This window comes from Pogonomyrmex barbatus, unplaced genomic scaffold (genome assembly GCF_055798465.1).
Source record: "Pogonomyrmex barbatus isolate J1 unplaced genomic scaffold, ASM5579846v1 scaffold9, whole genome shotgun sequence".
NCBI lineage: Eukaryota > Metazoa > Arthropoda > Insecta > Hymenoptera > Formicidae > Pogonomyrmex > Pogonomyrmex barbatus.
In genome coordinates, this window is record NW_028297193.1 from 5,748,338 (window position 1) to 5,767,923 (window position 19,586).

The window sequence follows — 19,586 nt, forward strand, 5'->3', positions numbered from 1 at the left end:
ACCACGTATACACGCTCACGTCCGTTATATTTAGAGTACCTTCGAGGTTCGGTCGCGATCGTGACTTTGGCTGGACGCGGGCTAATTGGAACGCTTCAAAATATGCATGTATATTTGTCATTTTCTCCGTCCTCAAGACCAGCAGGCGAAGTCGTTCGTATGCACAAGTCGTCATCGATCGAAAGCAGCTTGTCTTCTTCCGACGAGATACTCCGACGTCTCGATGGTTCTCGAAACGGAAAAGAGCCTGTCGCCGACGCCGATATAACACATACACACACCGATATATACACAGCAGCTGCCGATATATTATTACTGCCACCACCTGCCGCGACACCATATGCTCGCATTATTAGCACCCACTGCCCGCCTTTATGGTGGCCGTGTAACGGGCGAAACAGTACTTTACAGGTGACTTCAAACAACGTTGCCTGGAGTTCTCGAGGTCGAGAAAAAAAAAAGGAAAAAAAAAATAAATAAAGTCAAGTTCCGAAGTAGACTGAAATAAAACCGACGAGATATTAAATTCTAACTTCTAAGGATTCCGAGGAGAGAAAACAAACTCGCGATGTAACGACAATAAAATATTACGAGCAACTCTTTCGAAGGGAGATAAACGATATTTCTATTTTAAACGAATATCCTAAATTACTTCTAAACTTTAAAATTAACTTTCAATTAAACCGCATCATTTTTTTTTTCCAGACCGTGAATAAGAATAAGAATTGTCAATATTTTAAAAATGTCGCTGATCAAACTGCAGTCGTTCGACCTTTGCGGAATTATAATCCACTCTTTCGCATCCGATTGATCCCTCAAGTTTTTCTTATCGATCCATCCAGCGAAAGCGGATGGATCGCAACATGGGCACGTGCACGCGCCCGCGTTTATTCTTTACGTGTAAATTCCGCGTGACTCCGACAACCGCACGCCCGATGTAATGTCCGCGATGCGTATGGTGCAAGTACCACGTATTCTATTTCCGTCCCGGGAAATCCGAGGTGAAACTCCTTGCTATCGAAACGCGCCCGTGTGTCTTCGACACTTTATTAACGCGGTTTATTAACGCGAGAGCCGGAGCGCACGTACGATCGCGAGAATAACGAGTGAAATAATGTCCCTCGCGCTTATGCGCTTTTCGTGGCAAACGCGCGCCCACGTCGTCGTCCACCCCCGCCGAATCGGCAACTTTTCCACGAATTAATTAATTACGTGATGTGATGAATGTCGGCGTGGTTAAATAAGAAATGGGACCGCGTAACACCGCGTGCGTTGCGGTAATGAATCCCGCTACGGCGATAACGATCAAGCGCAAAAGTTACATCGGCATATATATCGCTCTCAATTAAGATATCACGCCTATTTTTAATAACTTTCATATTTAAAAAGATTACAACAACTTTACAGATTATTCTATATCATAAAAATAAAGTTTAAAGTTAAAGCAAAAAAGTTTAGCAATGGTTTAGAACTTCAGATCCAAAGTTATTTAAATAAATAGATAAAAGTATCTAGCTCTGATGAAAATATAATTAAAAAACAATAACAAAAAAACTTAATTTTTTTTAAAGATAAATATTTTATGTATTATATTATGTAGGTTATTTATATAAAGTTTCATTGCGATGCAGAAATTGGTTGTTCCGTAAATATAAATTTTATTTTATTTATACTACCATTCCATTCTGTTTGTATTCTTAATATAAATTTCATTTTTATTTACAGAACTAATTTCTGCATCGCAATAAAACTTTACATAAATTCTCTTGAAGTATTTGAAGTAAGTACTTATATAAAAAAAAAAAATTGGAATTTTTATCACTATTTAATTACATTTCTATTAAAGCACATTTTTACTTTATATTTAAATAATTTTTGATCGAGAAACCGTCGGTTTATATATTCCTTTTAAATGCAAGCGAATAGAGTAATCTATAATTGTTTTATTGTAAATAAAAAAGGTTGTAATATGTTCTTAATGCACTCAAGTTTTAAAATTTAACAATTGATCCTATATAGTTAGAGAAATTTAAACTTATTTAGATAAATTTTAAATCGATCTAATTAACTCATACAACAAATTATGTCAAGCGATTAAACGTACCTTTCAAAATTAATTTTAATTATCAATTTATCAATTTTTCTTAAATCTCTATCACATGTGAACTCGTGGCTATCTGTCTGAAATTTAATTGATCCTGATTCAACAGGAAGGCTGCGCGTTAGATTCTAGAGAAAGTTGCATTCGCGTCTTGTAAGAGCACAAGGGCCGATTGTATTCGATTGGCTTATCTAAAGTGATTCACGTGGCTGAGTCACGCACGTGCGAGGGAGCAGACGAATCTTGGAGAGGAGATCCCATTCGAGCCCCGTCCTCCAATTGGACGAAATAAAAAGTCACGTCCGATACCACAATTCGACTGATTTTATTAGCACAAGCTCGCATCAAGCTTAAAACTGGGAAAACGACAGAGCGGAGCGGAAAAGCAGAGAAGCGGAGAAGCAGAGCGGAATTCAACATGTTATAATTTCTCTTTCGAACATTCGCACCACAATTCACGCCTCCGGCGTGAAAAGCGCCAGCTTGATGCCGCGTTAATGCCGCAAATTTATTTAAATTTTAAATTTCATAAATTCTTACGAATCGTACGCGGAGCTAATTATAAATTTAGAGACGCGGAGAGACGCTCCGTTTCGCGGCGCGTAAAATATTAGACGAGACCTTCGAAATCGCGTACTCGCCTCTCCTCGTCATTTTTTTCGCATCGCGAAAATTACACACAGTACTTAATTATATAACGACAGAACGAAGAGCGTATTGTCCGTAACGTAAAAGGGATTCTATCTCTTGGCTCAACGGACGCTCAGGAAATCGTATTGCTCATTAGCATCCGTCCGCCATGCGACGTCGTACGTACACGGATCGGCGTATATACATTATGTACCGCCCATATCCGACTTACATAATGTCCCTCTTCACGTTTATAAATATCCGCCGAGCGCGATTGGAAAATGTGGAAAGCGGCATACGGGCGCGGATAGACGGGGGAGGGAGGGGGGGGGGGAGGGAGGGCGATAATTATACCTTTCGAGTTACCGTTGATTGCCTCGTTTTGTCCGATCGTTATTGGACCTCGAGGCTAATTCGCACACGCGTTACTCGCAATAATCGAGAGATAATATCGCGTCGCGAACATTACGCATGATCTCACTTTTGCTTTATAGACTAATGATCGCCGCCGGATTAACGCGATTAACGCTTTTTCATCCAGCTATACCTGGATTTTGGCGATTTTTTTTTAAACTGGAACGTAAAGGAATTCGATTTTGAAGATCGATTTTGAAGATTTGATGGTAAATTAATTTAAGAAACTCGGCAAATTTAATTTATTTAGATTCACATGTTTAATAAAAAAACAAGCCTTTTGAATATAATTTAAGGTCAGCTCTGCCCTGTGAATGTTTATTTTAAATGGCTGCAGTAAATTGACTGTGCAAAGGTAGCATAATCAGTAGTTTTTTAATTGGAAGCTGGAATGAAAGAGTTGATGAAATCTTTACTGTTTCAAATTAATGATTAGAATTTTATGACTAAATTAAAAAGTTTAGATGAGTTTATGGGACGAGAAGACCCTGTAGAATTTTATTAAAATTTTTATTTGAGATTTGTTTAATATAAAATAAAGATTTTAATTTAGTTGGGAGGATTATTATATTGAATAAACTATATAAGTAAAGATGATATTAATTTATAGATTTATGTAGAATGGTTTTTTTATTACAGTAGAATTAATTACCTCAGGGATAACAGCGTAATATTTTTGAAGAGTTCATATTAATAAAAGTGTTTGCATTAAAACTTTATCAATTATTTTAAAATATTTTTCGAGAAGATGTAGAGAGTCAATTAGTTTTATAAGACATATAAAATATTAATATATATATATATATATATATATATAAATATATTATTATATATGTATATAATTATATTTATAATTATATAAAATAAGTTTATTTTTATTATTTATTAATATCTAATTGATGTTATAAGCATAATTTGGTATTATATGTATGTTTAAATTTAAAATATAAGAAATTATTTACCTATATTTAGTAGATATTAATTTAGTTTAAATAAAATATTTTATTTATAATAAAAAGATTTGTAAAATTATTATAAAATTATTAAGTTTTATTTTTTTTATAAGAAAAGTATAATGGAAAATTGAATGAAGTAATTATTATTGAAAATGGAAATTATTTATATTAAGTTTAGTTTAGAGATATAAAGATGCTAAAAATTATTTATATGAAAATGAAAAAAAAAAAAGATTAATTAAGATTTAATTTATGTTTAGTAAATTTATTTTAAAAATGAAAATATAAATATAAAGTTTTTTATGAGGATTTGGAATAAAGTATGTTATTTAATAAAATAATAATTATTTTAATTAGGAGGTTTATATCATTAATCAGATAACATTTACTCGGCAGACGGGATCTTAATGTCGAATAATTTTTTAGCCTTCGTTTCCTTCAATATATATATATATATTCGGGGCACATGCTTTATGTGCATTGTGACGAAATTATTTTGAAGATGATGAATATCGGCTGTGCAGGTATTCGATGCCTACCGTCAATTCAATTATAGTCGGAGGATCGTGTAACGCTTCGGCAAGTTCGAAAGAAGATCACGCGTGGAATAGTTCGCTATTTCCCAAGGGCGGAAAGTTCCGAAACAGCGTGACACATTCCTCTTGGAGTAACAGCTCCCATCAGGGGAGTTATCGTTCGATAGTGCGTAGGTTACCTACCGTTAACTAACCAGCGGTACTATCAACCTCGGTCTGCTTGCGAACAATAGGTTCGGCCGGTGGGTTGTTGGCACACGAGCGTGGAAATTATCCGGATAAAACGAGCTGGGAGTCGGATTGGAGGAAATATTTCATCTATCTGATATATATTTAAAGAAAGAACACAACAATTCATAGCTGCATATTTCGATTTGGAAAAGCATTGACAATTTATTCCATATGAATATGCATCTTTTTTTCCTTTCACGTTCATCGAGGACAAAATATCGCCGAAGAAAATTTTGCAGAAAATTAAATAAACCTACCTACACGTAATAAAAATTTAAGGAAATGGCTGAATTGTACCAAAGCTTGAAAATATTTTTATGACGATAGACTTTGAAAAGAAATAAATCTTAAGATTACTGGACGAAGCGAAAATTGATGAGGAGGAGCATGACACAGACAGACAGTAAAGAAAGGATTTTATAAAAAAAAAAAGAGAAAAGAAAAGAGGGGAGAGAAGGAGAGAGAGAGAGACGGTGAAAGTTGGATTACGGAGGTAGAAGTAGCATGTATAAAATGATTCATCGAGTTGTGGGTAGCAGGAAACCCTCGATTGAATCAACAAAGAGGGACAGGCAAATAGGAAGGACTTACGGAAAATTCTAGGAATCGCAAAGTCATCAGGATGCGGTTCTACGTGTAATTAATTGCTTCCAGAAAGGGAAAAACATTGATTGAGACATAAATAAAAAAAAATAAAAGTTAGATGATATCATCAAATAATAATAAAATAATGATATCATAAAAACAGAAAAAATTAATTATATAATAATAATAATAATAATCTCAATGCTAATTAAAGAATTACAATATAATATTACTATTTCCTTAGAAGTTCGAGAAAACTGACTTCAGTTTGAACTTTCCCGTCCGCTTTTTCATAAATTCGACGAGATAAATTGAAACTTGATTTCCTCAATTTTCAAGACGGACTTTCGCGAGCTTGTGAAAGAAGTTACGCCGCTATATTGCATCGAGAACTCTTCAATTGCATTAAATTTGCTCTAATTCCGTCGTGGAGCTTCCATCGCGCCGCTTAGGAGTAGCGTGGACATAAAAGGAGCCGTGGAGCAACGGTGTTATTTGATGAAAATTGGTGCATTTCTCGGGAAACAAAGTGCCCGGCCGCGTCTCGCAACACCACCCGGCGCGAGCAGATGTTGCTACCTAGCCATCGGGATGTGGAAGTGAAAAACTCGTGAGAAATCTTCCTTTCGGTGCGCGGATACTTCCCCTATCTGCCCCCTGCTCTTTTCTCTCCAGGAACCGCGAAAGTGCCCGCAGGGGGGCATGAAAGAGCGCCCGGAGATGAGGGAGAGAAAGAGAAAGAGAAAGAGAAAGAGAAAGAGAGAAAGACGGGGGGAGGAGGGGGGCAGCAACTCTCGTGGCGGAAAGTCCATCTCCTTTCCGCAGCATCCGCTCTCTCGGAATTTCAGGGGGCGAATGCAAACTATCGCCGCGGGGCAGCGGCGTGGCGGGCTCTCGGGAGAGAAAGGAAAATCTAGACGCGGAGGCTGCGGAATCCCGATACATGGTTCTTACATAACGGAGAACGCCGGTTTCTCGCGCCGCCGGAATCGATCGGAGCGGGCCAGGGCCAGTTACGATAAGCGCAAGCAATTTCGCCTCCGTGAGTCATGTAGCCAAGCCGCAATGGTAATGTCGGAAGGGCGTATATACGTATAATGCCACGCTCCACGACGCAATTCATCCGTGGGCCGTAATAAGCCTCCTACTTCTCGTTCCTCTCCCCTCGTTCCGCCCCCTCCCCTCCCCTCTCCTCCCCTCCCTCTTCGCCATCCACCGTCGGACAACGACAAACGCGAGTGTTCTCGCGTAGCCAGCAAGTTTCTTCTTATTCCCTCGTATCTCGTCTCGGTAATAGGTTGATCGGGGGGCGAATGCTGGTTCGCGAAATGTTACACGACGAAATGTTAACTCTGGATCCGTTGCAATTACGTCTGAGTTACGAGCTTCGCTCTTAATCATCGAGCAGGTCTTTACGATGCGCCGACGGAAAGATAAAGAAAGATGTAACATTTTTTTATGAGATTGTCCCTATTTGTTCTTTTATACTGAAAGAAATGGTTGGTATGAATAATAAAAATTTTGTTAATGACGATTCGTTGATATATGACCAATTAAATTGGTTATCACGTCGAGATTAATTTGTTGAAATTATTAAATACACATACAAAAAATACACAAAACACATTAAACAAAAATACACACATTACATTATACTTAACAAAAATATTACACTCAACAAAATATTTTCTACCATAATAAATTATTTTGTTGAAATAACTAAAAAAAAATTTCTTTCGTAATTGCAACCCAATTTTATATTATCATTTACAAAAGTGTGAGTAACCAAATAAAATTGTGTTATTAAATAAAAAAGTTTGTTTACCCAATAAGTAAAAAAATTACATCTTGCCATTTTAATAAAATTGTCTAATAAAAATCGGCCACTTGTAATGAATAATTCTCTTTTTTGTTATTATTAATATAATTTTTTTCTCAGTGTATAATGCGAAATATCGGATTTTTTTCACCGTGGAAACGTTTTATAATAAAACTGTAATTAATTGCAAGTAATATTTAAATATAAATTTCGTAGTAAGGAAGGAAACCCGTGCGTTTATTTTATGGAAATTGTTTTCCCACAACTTCATTATAATTATAATTAATTTACTTATCGGAGCAACGGTTGCTTATAAGCGAGCGTATTCTGTCAATGTTTGCCGCCGGTATGCTAACGAACCGTTGCTTAGCGTTAATGAGCCCACCTCCGTCAGGCTGATTAGGTGCAATAGTTACATCCTATTTAGTTACATAAGGTGGAATAAGAGCCCTTAAGTAGGAAGCATGACGCGTTCACGCGTTATAATTACAAAGACTTGTTTCCTCTTGAGTGAAATAATAGGCTTAATAACAGGTTGGAATATACGAAAATTTGTGGCTCGTCAAGAGGCTGCTAAACTGAGAAGCTTAACCAAACAACAACGGAAAATATCATACAATTAATTATGTGATTAACAATCGCGTAATTCGCACGGCGCGTTTTAATTATTATGGACACACAACATTATCGTCATCGTTCGCCGAATACGTAATTCTATTTTTAAATTTGCATCATTCCGCTTTCAAATAATAACTCTTCGAATTATTCCTTCGTTACACATTTACTCTACTTTCAATATAATTTTATGTGGTCGCGCGCAAAGTACATCTCGTATCCTCCGATAATACGGTAATAACCTCCTGTTATGACAAACGGGAAATATCGCCTTCTTTATTATTCTCCTTCGTCAAGCCAACCGCGAACGATCGATTCATCGTCTTAGATACCACGTACGTCATCGCAGATTCAAAATCACGTATACACGTGCACACGCATATGCGTCGCGTTACGTAAGAGACATCCAGGGGATGACCTTATGGCGCGTGTCTTTCGTGACGAAGTGCCGTTCGCGATTAACCCCGATGATGATATCGGACGATCCTTAACGCGGCCGCGGGAAATCGATCCCCCGCGTGTTTACCGTGACTCATTTCTCTTCCACTAGATCTTATATACACCAGCTTTAAAGCTATTTGCGATAACAATATAAATAATTTAATATTTATTTAATTGTCACGGAATGTCACAGAAGATCGATCTGATTGTTCAAAAGAAGTAAAAATTTCAGTTTTGAAATCGAAGAAATAAAATTTTGCTTACTCGAAATTTACATTCAATTAATAATTTTCGAGGATGTATTATCTATTTTTATTTACAATGAAAAAATTATGGATTATTCTAGATCACACATTTAAAAATAATACAAAAAGTTTTGGGGCAGTTCAGAATTTGAAGCAAAAAGTACTTAAATATAAATAAGTAGAAGTATTTTTTAATAGCAATAATGACAAAAATCTCAAAAAATTTTTTTTTAATGTAAATACTTCATTCATGTTTTCTCCAAAATTTCATTGAAATATAGATTATTAATTGTTTTTATAAATAAAAATTAAAGAGCACACTTTTACTTGAACAATTTTTCATCCAGATTCTAGATCGCCTTTAAACTTTTTTCTATTATTTTTAAATGCAATTAATAAGCTAATCCATTTGCATAATTGCTTCATTGCGAATATAAAAATTATAACAAAAAAAAAGTGTAACATGTTAAAAGATCACTTGTAAAATTTGTAAGACAACTTTTGCACTTTACGCGCTGTGTGTTTTACGCTGTCGCGGCACGTTTCATGCGTATTTGATCTTTTCTGAAAACGATAAAACAGAGTCGCTTTCCCTCGCTGGATCGTCATATCTCGAAATATAACCGATGTTTAATCTCCTATCATTGTTACTCATTGTTACACGAGCGGCTCACGCCTGAGCGAACGATAAGGCGTGGCTCCGAGAGCTGGCTGTGATACGCAGAGGCAAATGCTCTTTAATGCTTCGTGATAGCGCACGAAATAGCCGTGCATCATGCCGCGCACTGAAATCACATAAGCGATGATGTAACGCGTACCGCGAGGAGCAATTACATCGTCCTGCCCGATGCGCTGCAACGATCATTGAGGCGATGCTGGAGATACCGACTGGATCGATTATTTTCAGACAAGGTAATCTTTTCATTGATTATATATAAATAGGGATATATATATATATACATATATTATAATTTTTAAGATGAGAGAAAGAAGAGAAAGATGAGTAATGAAGAGTGAGTGTTAATAATATTTAATAATAATATATAGTATAGTAAATTATTTGAATAGTAAATTAAAGATCGGAATTAAAAGTCCTTTTCCAGAATTGAAGTATAACGGACACTAACGCACCCGGGTCTGTATATTTTATTTTATAAAAGAGGAAAAAAAAGGTTAGAAAATTACAGTTTTGTTGTTTGACCTTTGAGATTAACTTGTGACAACATTTTGCTGTATACAAAAGTTTAGACTTTGAGCATATAAACAACACATACTCATCCAGGTCGGAAGTTACAAGGAAGAACAATACTATGCTTTTAAAAATGCGCCTAGGAACTGTATATAAGAGAAATACTTTGCCTGAAAATTTCATGGATATGTATGCGTGCCCGTATGTATGTATGAGTGTATACGTAAATGTATCTATGTATGTTAGTGCACATATGTGCATATATGTGCATATACGTTTTCGTCGGAGTTCGCCCGTCGGTCCAGCATCGCCTTAACGCCATTCAGAAGCTCGACTCGAAGTTCTGTTCCCTCGCGCGCAATCAGAGAAATAACACGGGAGAGGCGGCGAGCCGCGAATCAAAGCTGACCCTGGACGTAAAAGTTCAGGATCGAAATTTCCACCGGGGGAATATAAAACCTTCCCCCCCCCCCCACCCACTCAAGGTGTTATTGAATTAAAATTTCGCGATCCACCCGTGGAAACGTGGTATGCATTATTCAAGGATACCGCATCGTGTGAACTATCGCGAATCAAATCTTATCTTATAGAGATCTAATCGAGAAGTGCGTTGTATAATTATTGAAACATTCAACGGTTTCCCACTTGACAAAACGATAACGATAATTACGAGAAGAGTACTCGCTATTATTTTTATCACGCATTGATAAAGATGCGAAATGTATTATACCAACGCGCGACGGACACTTTTGTTGTTTCGGAGATGACATATCGAGTCCTGCGACAGGACAAGATTTCTCGTGTAAAATGGGTGATTCTGCGATTCTTTTCCCGACGACGACGACGACGACGACGACGACGACGACGACGACGACGACGACGACGACGACGACAACACGTATGGATTACGGAGGGTCAAGGCGCTCGTGATTTTTTTCATTCGCCGCTTCTTCATCGAGTGGCGGTCTGCACGCGCGAATGGGGAAAAGGAGAGAGAGAGAGAGAGAGAGAGAGAGAGAGAAAAAAAAGGATCGAGGTAGGAGACGGGAAGTCGTGGAATACAGGGATCGCTGCTTCTACGTGCGAGGAAAAAGAGAGTCAGAGGGTAGGCAGAGACGGCGAAGAAGAAGAGGGAACGAGACGAAGGTAAAGACGCGAAAGAGAGAGAGAGCAGCCGTTTTGGCTCTCTCATTCTCTCTCTCTCTCTCTTTCTCTCTTTCTCTCCCGCGAGGATGAATAATTCAGTGCAGGCGCAGGCATTGTTGGACGCGCCCATGTACAGTCCCGTATGTACACGGACTCGCGAGGTGTGCCAGGAATGAAATTGTCCCTCTCTCTCTCTCTCTCTCTTTCTTTCTCTCTTTCTGCTAGATGCACCTCGACGAAACTCCGATCATGCCGTGCGTTAGCACTTGTAAAGGCCTCACCAAACAGAACCGCATAAAAGGGACCCAACGAAAATCGCAGTGCGAACTACAGCCTACCTTTTGCGGAGATTACTCGGCCGAAGTTACTTTTTTTTTTTTTTTTAATTAATTTGTTGAAAGTTAACTAGAGGCAAAAATTAGGAGAGCGAAGAGATGATAGGTGAACCATCAGGGTTTAAAATTATTTTAACATCAAAAAGAGGAAATTGCTAAACTGCACTAAATTATCAACACGGTCGCCTGTAATTGGAGAAGAAAGATCCCAAACTTCTCCGGTTTCTCTAAGAAGCAAAAATCCTGCTTCTAATACGTGGGTATCGTAAATGTCAACCTGCGTTCCGGCGACGTAAAATTCAGAAACACAGTAGGAAGATACCCTCCCCTGATAAACCATTATCGTGCTGTACTAACGAGCTGTAGTTTACACACTATATCATCGCCCACCTCATCCTGTCACCAGTAGGATTGGACGACCAGGATTTAAGAAACAGGTCAGGGTTTCGTACAGTCAGACCTTCCCTTTCTCCCTTTCTTGAGATTTATGTAAGAAACCGCGATCCAGCCTGATGCATTAAAACTGACGAGTATTTACCTGACTTCGGTTTAGCTCGGAGCAACACACTGCTTTGCAAAAGCTAAAATCATCCCCGATTTTCCAATGCTTTCAATGGAACAAACGTTGCTCTCGTCAACCCTTAATTCACGATCAGTTAAAAATTATATTTGGATAAAAATTAAAATTAAAAAAAAAAAAAAAAAATTGAAAGAATTAAATATATCAACTTTAGATATATTTAAATATTAAGCATTGATGCTAAATGAAGAACAAGAGATTATATTTCAGGGAAATTATATCGCCGCAACGTTCAGCTGTTCAGCGCCGCCGCCGATGTCTAATCGTTTGCGCGGATCTCCGTGGGTAGTCTAACTTAATCAAGCCTATCTGGCTCAAATAGACACTTTTATCATGTTTAGCGCCTGCAATCGCATTCTACGCACGCGAGAACGAGGTTAAGGTCGAAAATACAAAGCTGGTAAACGGTCAAATATACGAAAAGATCTTCCAAAAGATCAACGGAGTCCAACAGGAGCTTCAATTTAAATAAAAATTTTCTTTTTTCATTCCAAGATTTGGTTCTCGCAATCTGGAAATGACATGATTACTTATTAAGGGGAAAAAAAAAAAAAAAAAAAAAAAAAACACTTTATTTATGTCTGAAATCAAGCTACGAATAAAATATTTTTTCTTTTAATAAGTAATTATGTCACCTCTCGTATTTTACGATAGATATAAAAAAGCAATGGTAAAAGAGACCGGACAAGACAAATCGATTTTTCGCCATTTCGTTAGCCAGGCGGCTCGACAGCTGCAGGGTGAGTGCACCTGGCTATTTATACAGGGTGATTCTCGAAACATTCGCACTACGATGCTCCTTTTTCCGCCCGATCAAGTCTAATATTGTTTTCAACTTTATAATCGATAAATATTAAATCCATTTTTTATATGTTCAAGCACGCTTACTCTATATATATATATATATATATATATATATATATATAATTAAATCATTTTTTAACTCTTACACTTTTAACATTTTAAATATATCATTTTAATTTAAAAGCGGGATAATTTTAGAAAATTCTTAAGTCTAGTTTCATTCCTACATTTTATGTCCTACATATGTTCTCCCTCACCTCATGCTTTCTTTCTCTCCAATTCTTTTCCGGATGCATTCACGCTGCAATTACGCTTGTCGCGGTCATTAGGCAGTATCTCGCGCCAATTAAGATTGCATTATCGTTTGTGCCTTTGGTTCACTTGTTTCACTGTTGGTCATAAGAAATCGACTTTTCACACGCGAACTCAACACACAAAAAAAATTCTTTTCGCATCGAAATACATTTCGAGGGAAGCCCTTTTTTCCGGGAGACACCCTATATGGACGTCCCTCGGTGGTGTATCGTTAGCAACGTTAACCGACTAAAATCTTCCTTCGGTTGTGCATTCGTACGAGTTCGTACGAGCCTACTTTGGCTTCGGGCCTTATACGTCAAGATGAAAGAAAGAGAAAAGAACGGGGAGAAAAAGCGAGAGAGAGAGAGACAAACAGCTGTGCGGCCCCTTTTGCGGAGCGCCTTTTAAAACGATCGCTCGTTCCCTCCGCGATCTGTCTCTCTCTCTCTCTCTCTCTTTCACGTCTTTCCACGAGAAACCTCTTTCTTCCTCTCGCATGATTTCGATCCTATTCTCAACCGCCTCTCGTCTCTTCTCGTCTTGTCTCGTCTCGTCTCGTCTCGTCTCGTCTCGCCGTCGTCGCGTCGCCTCGCGTCGCCTCGCGCCGCTGCTCGTCTTGATTCCAGAGTTCCGAATCGTGCTCTCCCGTACGGAAATATGAATTATGCAATCCGAGCCGGCGAGAGAAATGGTGGGAAAGTTTTCGTTTGAGAGCCGAGAGCTCGACGATGCGACATGTACGACCGCTCGCGTCGACGATCGCTCGGAAATCTTGCAGCCGTGATAGTCGTGCGTCTCGAACGATAGCCCGAGCTATGACATAGCGCGATAAGTATGCTATCGAAAAGCAAAAGGTATAAAAGAATGAGTCATAGTCGCACACGCGGATACACCTAAATCCGGCAGCAACGACCGGGAGAGATTCGATAAATCATACCTTCTCTACCTCGAGATATCTCTCTCTCTATTCGACATCTTTCACCACGAGCGATCCGTTAATTGCACAAGTCGTCGTCATTATAAGTAATGTTTTCGAAAGGCGCATTCGGCCTCCTCGACGCTCTCTTTCAAATCACACCGTGTAAATAAATCTTTCCGATTCAACAACCACTCGACGTCTCAAAGTGGAGCATCGACGATTGCGTAAGTCGTGAGACACACGTATAGCGACACGAATGTTGTCTTCATCGCGAACGAACGTCGCGAACGGAAAAGCGACGTTCGTTATTTTCAAAGAAATCTTTTGGGAAATTTCTTGTCGCCACGTTCCACGCATTGACTCAAACAGGAGGATTTTCGATTCCTCAATTAAAACGCTTTGGACAAACGCGAGCGATTTCTTGTTTAATTTAACGTTCGCGAGCCACGACGACAATACAGATTACAAATTTCACGACGAGGTCAGGTACAAAAAAAAAAAAACGGGGAGAGAGGAGAACGATAATTGGCCGCGCGCGGTTGAGCCGTGCACGAGAGCGGCCGGCACCGGTCATGGGAGCGACAAGCGTAATTCTCGGCAATCAGAGCTTGGTGCCGCGTCTTCCGCGCGGAATTAAAATGCCTGTCGTCGAGCACGTGCTAGCCGGTTGTTAGGAGCTCGCGTTCGCGAGCGCCGCGGCCCTTCGAACGTCCAATAATTACGCCCGATACGTGCGCGAGCGCGATCACGATTTTGAGGACGTGTTACATCTAGTTTTTAAAATTTTTATACTATGAAAAATTCTCGAGTGAGATTTCTCGAATGAGAAATAATTTTTGATCCGGCTTTAAAAAATGGCGGAAAATCTTTTATATCATTTTTAAATACAATCTTAGAACAATCTGTAAGAGCCCTACGTACAATGGAGGAAATGTTAGGAATTAGGGATAAATATTGAAATTTTAGAAATAAAAATTCAGAATAAAAATTAAATAAAATATGACTACATTTTAGACTTATTCCATCGTGCGTTACGTTTAATTTTTATTCCCAATTTTCGATTTCCAAAATTTAATATTTATTTCTGTTCCTAATATCTGCTCCGTTGTGCGCAGGGCCTTACAAATCTTATTCTAAATTGTATTTTAAAATGATATGAAAGATTTAGCGGCGATTTAAAGCCGAATCAAAAATTATTTGAAGTAAATAAATAATCAAGAAATAATGGCAAAAGTTTTAATTTTCTTACACAAGTATTTTAAGTATTCAAGATTACTTATGTAAAGTTTTATTGTGATACAGAGATTAGTTCTTCTGTAAATAAAAATTTACTTTTTATTTATACAACAACTAATTTCTGCAATAAAACTTTACAAATCATCTCGAATATTCACAGAGTATTTATATTAAAAGTCAGAGATTTTAGTCATTATTTCTTAATCACATTTCAATTAGAGCATCTAATTATTCCAATTATTCAAACCATTTTTTACTCAGATTCCAAACCGCAAATTTTTTTCTATTACTCGAGGTTCACTTCCCGTTTTCTTTTCACATTTGTCGAGAACAGAAACGGGAAAAAAAAAAAAAAAAAAAATTAAATCATCAGTCCTAATGCGACTAATAATTGATCGGAATAACAACTTAATGAATGCCTACAATGTTATCTCTACATCCGCGTTAGAGTCGCGTCGAGCAACGGACGGAGCGCTCGCTTAAAAAAGAAAAAGAAAAAAAAAAAAGATGATCCCGCATATGGGGGATGCAGCCTCTTTTTCTCGGCGCAGATGAGACGCGCGTGCAGAAATCGCGAGGGGATCGCTCGTGGGAAATTGGGACTTTTTCAGGAGACGTGTAACGGGGCCCGGCATAGGAAAATGAACAGACCACCGGGCCGGAATTACAGTTAACGCTCTCGTTTCGCTGCACCTTTCTTCTGCTCCTTCTTCTTGTCCCGCGCGACGTCGCGCTGCTCCGCGAAACGCGGCTTGGCTCGTTACCAACGTCGGCATTCTTAGACACGTAAAGAAAGGAAGCTGCCGCGATATTTTCTCGTTTATAAAACGGGAACGACGTCTCGCTTATCCGTATCGAGGAACGGATTCGCATTCCTTTCCAACGAAAATGGCGCTCATAAATATTCCAAAGTGCCCGAAGTGTCCGTGTCTAAATTTCGCACACGTGTAACGTAATACCTCGCGCGGAAAGATATTTAAGAAAAAAAATTAGTTAATGGTAAAAAGTTGCATAGTTCTTTGTTCTTATTTTGTTCGGTTTAACTTAGGTGATTTTGGACGAATTATTAACTAGAAAATACTGTATCTACGATAGTAGGATTTTTCGAGTTTTATCAGTTTCCGACTAGTTGCTGGCCAGTTTTATCTAATCATAATTTGTTGATCACAGTCAGTGAACAGTAAGTTCTGTACAGAATGGGGAAAATGGGAATAGGAATAAATATTTTAAATTTTGGAAATAAAAATTTGAAATATAGCCAAATCTTATACTTATTTGTATCTATTATGTATTACATTTAATTCCCTGTTTTGAATTTTCCAATCATTTCCAAAATTTAATATTTATTCCTGTTTCTAATATTTCCTTCTATTATGTGCAAGCCGAATTATTCAATGACTAGTCAAAAAATCCTGATTAGATAAAATTGGTTAGCAACTAGCCAGAAACTAGCTGATAAAACTCGAAACATTCTGGCCATATATAGTATTTTCTAGTTAATTAGTCAAAAATTAGCCAACTGATTAAATAGAGTAAATATTAACCAGCTTCTCGTCAGGATTTGGAATTTATTCAGAAAGATTAATTTTTCTGGTAAATCTAAAAATTGGCCAGACACAGATCTGAAAATAATTTTGTTGGACTTTTAAAATTATTATTACGTGCGACGTTCAAATTAATTGCTGGAAAATCAAAAATTTGTGCAGTAATATTATCATATTTAAAAGTTCACTGTAACAATTTTGAAAAAAAAATTATCCAACAAAGTTATTTTTAGATCTGTATCTGTCTAAATTTTTAGATTTGCCAGCAAAACTATTCCGTGTAATATTCTCATTTTCCACGTATACCAGTTTATATTATTTAGTATAATAATATTATCAATAATTATAATTAATAAATAATAAAATAATTAATAAAATATGGTGTATCTATTTGCTAAATTATTCGTTCAAATATATATTTCAATTATACAGAGAGTAGCAATGATTTCATACAATGATTACAGCACGACGAAACCTCATCACGTTTCGTATCTCACAAGATCAAAACAATAAACAAATTTGTTCGGCTACGATGTTGATTTCAGATGGGCGCCGCGTCAGCGTCTCCTTATATCTCCGAGAGACGGCGGGAAAGAAAGGAGGGATGAGGAGGAGGAGGGGGGGGAACTCACCTGCGACAGGAGCTTCGGGAAAGTATGCGTGTGACCATTGTGTCCGGCTGATCGCTCGGCTCTCTGTTGTTGCTGTTCCTGCTGTTGCTGCGCCGCGGCCTCCGATCTGAGATCGTGCCTCCATCTCAGTACCCCCATCATAACGCGCGGTCACGATGGAAACCGCCGCGTTTAAAAAAGAAAAGAAAGAACAAAAAAAAAAAGGAAACCACTACTCTAGATCGATCGCGCTCGGTATTCACGGAACGACTTCCACTTGCGTCCGGCGCCGATACCGTGGTATTTTCACTCGCACGTATCTCGCTTTCGATCCGGGATCGTCGGGGTCGGGAACTCGGACCCCGCTCGGGTTTCGTGCCACCGAAGTGTTCGAGGATTCGCTTTCTATCCCGCAGGCAGACGCGGAAAGGGACTTCTCTCGAGAGCGGGACACGTGCGCGGATACCTGCGTGCTCCTGGAAAGAATCCCCGATCGGCGAGGCGTGAAATCGTTACAGCTGTACACCACCGAAATGAGCACCGACTTCGTGTGGAATCCGAAGGGATTCCAGGAATTAACGTTTCTCTCGGTGTAACAAAGTTACGTAGAAGTCGCGCGCACGGCCGCCGATCGCATCCCGCTCCGTTTTTCCAAGCGAATGCGCTTCCTCCGAGAACATAGAGATCTCCTCCGTGCGATGACGCGCGGACAGACGGAGGGGCGACAGTTCGAAAGCAGCGTAGAATATCTTACAGCGTTCGATCGGACCCGAATGTGGTCGCCGTTTCTCGGCGCCGACGATCCTCGTCGCCGACCGCGGTGACTGTCATCCTGCGTCGGTCACTCCGAATTTTGCACCGCCGAAACAGGATGCCCGGCAAGACTCAACCTGTTTTCCTTCTCTCTCTCTCTCTCTCTCTCTCTCTCTCTCTGTCTTTCTCTCTTTCGTAGCCTTCGAGCAAACGTCGTGATTGTCAGTGGGCGATGCGACGACGTTCGCTGCGCGAGGTCGGATTGGAAAGTCCGGCGCGATCGACCGACGTCCTACACGGTGCAACGCGCGCGAGTAACTGCACGCGGATCCGAGAGCGCGTAAGACACGAAACGAGGCGGCGCTCCGGCGACGATCACGTGACTCCACGCCACGAGTGCGAAGACGCGACTGAGCGCGTCTAGCGGAGCGGCGTGCGCGCTCGTCCCTTGCCGTCCCACGCCAGTGCCGGACGGAGAGAAGCTTAGTGGTGGGGGGAGAGAAAAACGAGGTGGGGGGGAGAGCAGGGACGAGAGACACAAACATCGGATCGGCACGAAAACCTTGGATCGTACACGAGGAAACTGGAGCAAGCGTTTTGTACTCCCCGCCGTCGAGAGAGATGTTTCGAATGAAAAATAAAATTCGATCACGTGGAATTTATGTATAATTTTCCCTAATGATAGGAGAAGGGAATCTCTTTTTCTCGATGCGTTCGCCAAAAGCGAACGTTTGTTTCTTTTCCTAGATTTATTCTCCGATCCAAGTTTGCTCCGATATATTCATCGTGCAAGGCGATCGCACGTTATTAACAAAGGCTCGACATTGACGCGGCCCATACATCCCCGTCGTTAGGGTTACAAATCGTCCTCCGAACGCACTATATAAAGGAATACGTTTCGCACGTTTCTCCCCCCCACGCGTTGCTCTTACACATTTTCTCACGTACTCTCCCCCGATGTAAAGATGATAATACTCGAGGCGCCGAGCGGACAAATAGCAAAGATAACAAAGGGTGCTCCTACTCGACATCCGTCATTGCGTCGTACCCGGCGCCATACCCCCCGTCTCGTCCGACGGTCCACAATATGTCTCTTTCGTGCCACGATGCAGTCCGTCGTTCTTAAAATCATCGGGCAATAAATGCCATGTCGAACGCGTAGACTTAATTTTTCTTGAAAACCACACGCTTTTCTCTAGCCGCAATTATTTTCGATCAAATCACTGGATCGTGCTTTCCGATGTTTTACAGTTATTCGATGGGTCTCATTTTCTGACATTTTCTGAATAAATCTGGCGACTGGCGCCACACTTCTTACATTCTTTAGAGTCTCGAAAAATCCGAAACCTGGTATTGTAAAAATCTTCCCTTTGCAACAACTTTCCTCCTTTGTAATCCTAAATCTCAGATCCACATGTGACTTAAATGCATTTTTAGAAAAATGTACAGGATTTTTCCATATTGTCTTCTCACTTACTCTCAGTTTATTACATGTCAATTATTTAATGGTAAATCTGGCACAATAAATTTTGCATGATAAAAATTAAAACATTAAACCTTACAAATTTTATAAACATTTTAGTTTTCCACATTATGAAA

At 39.2% G+C, this 19,586-nt stretch overlaps 1 protein-coding gene across 5 annotated transcripts in view; it reads right to left on the minus strand.

Moving 5' to 3' along the window:
- The window catches only part of LOC105433369 (rap1 GTPase-activating protein 1), a 104,858-nt gene that overhangs the window by 16,393 nt on the left and 68,879 nt on the right, over positions 1 to 19,586 (minus strand). The window contains exon 1 of one of the 5 annotated variants that reach the window (XM_089084956.1): positions 17,256 to 18,399. The exons of the other annotated variants lie outside the window; for them this stretch is intronic. Coding sequence (XP_088941082.1) covers positions 17,256 to 17,396 — 141 coding nt within the window. The 5' untranslated portion in view covers positions 17,397 to 18,399. Of the gene's footprint in view, positions 1 to 17,255; positions 18,400 to 19,586 lie in introns of those variants that run through there. 5 annotated transcript variants of the gene reach the window in all.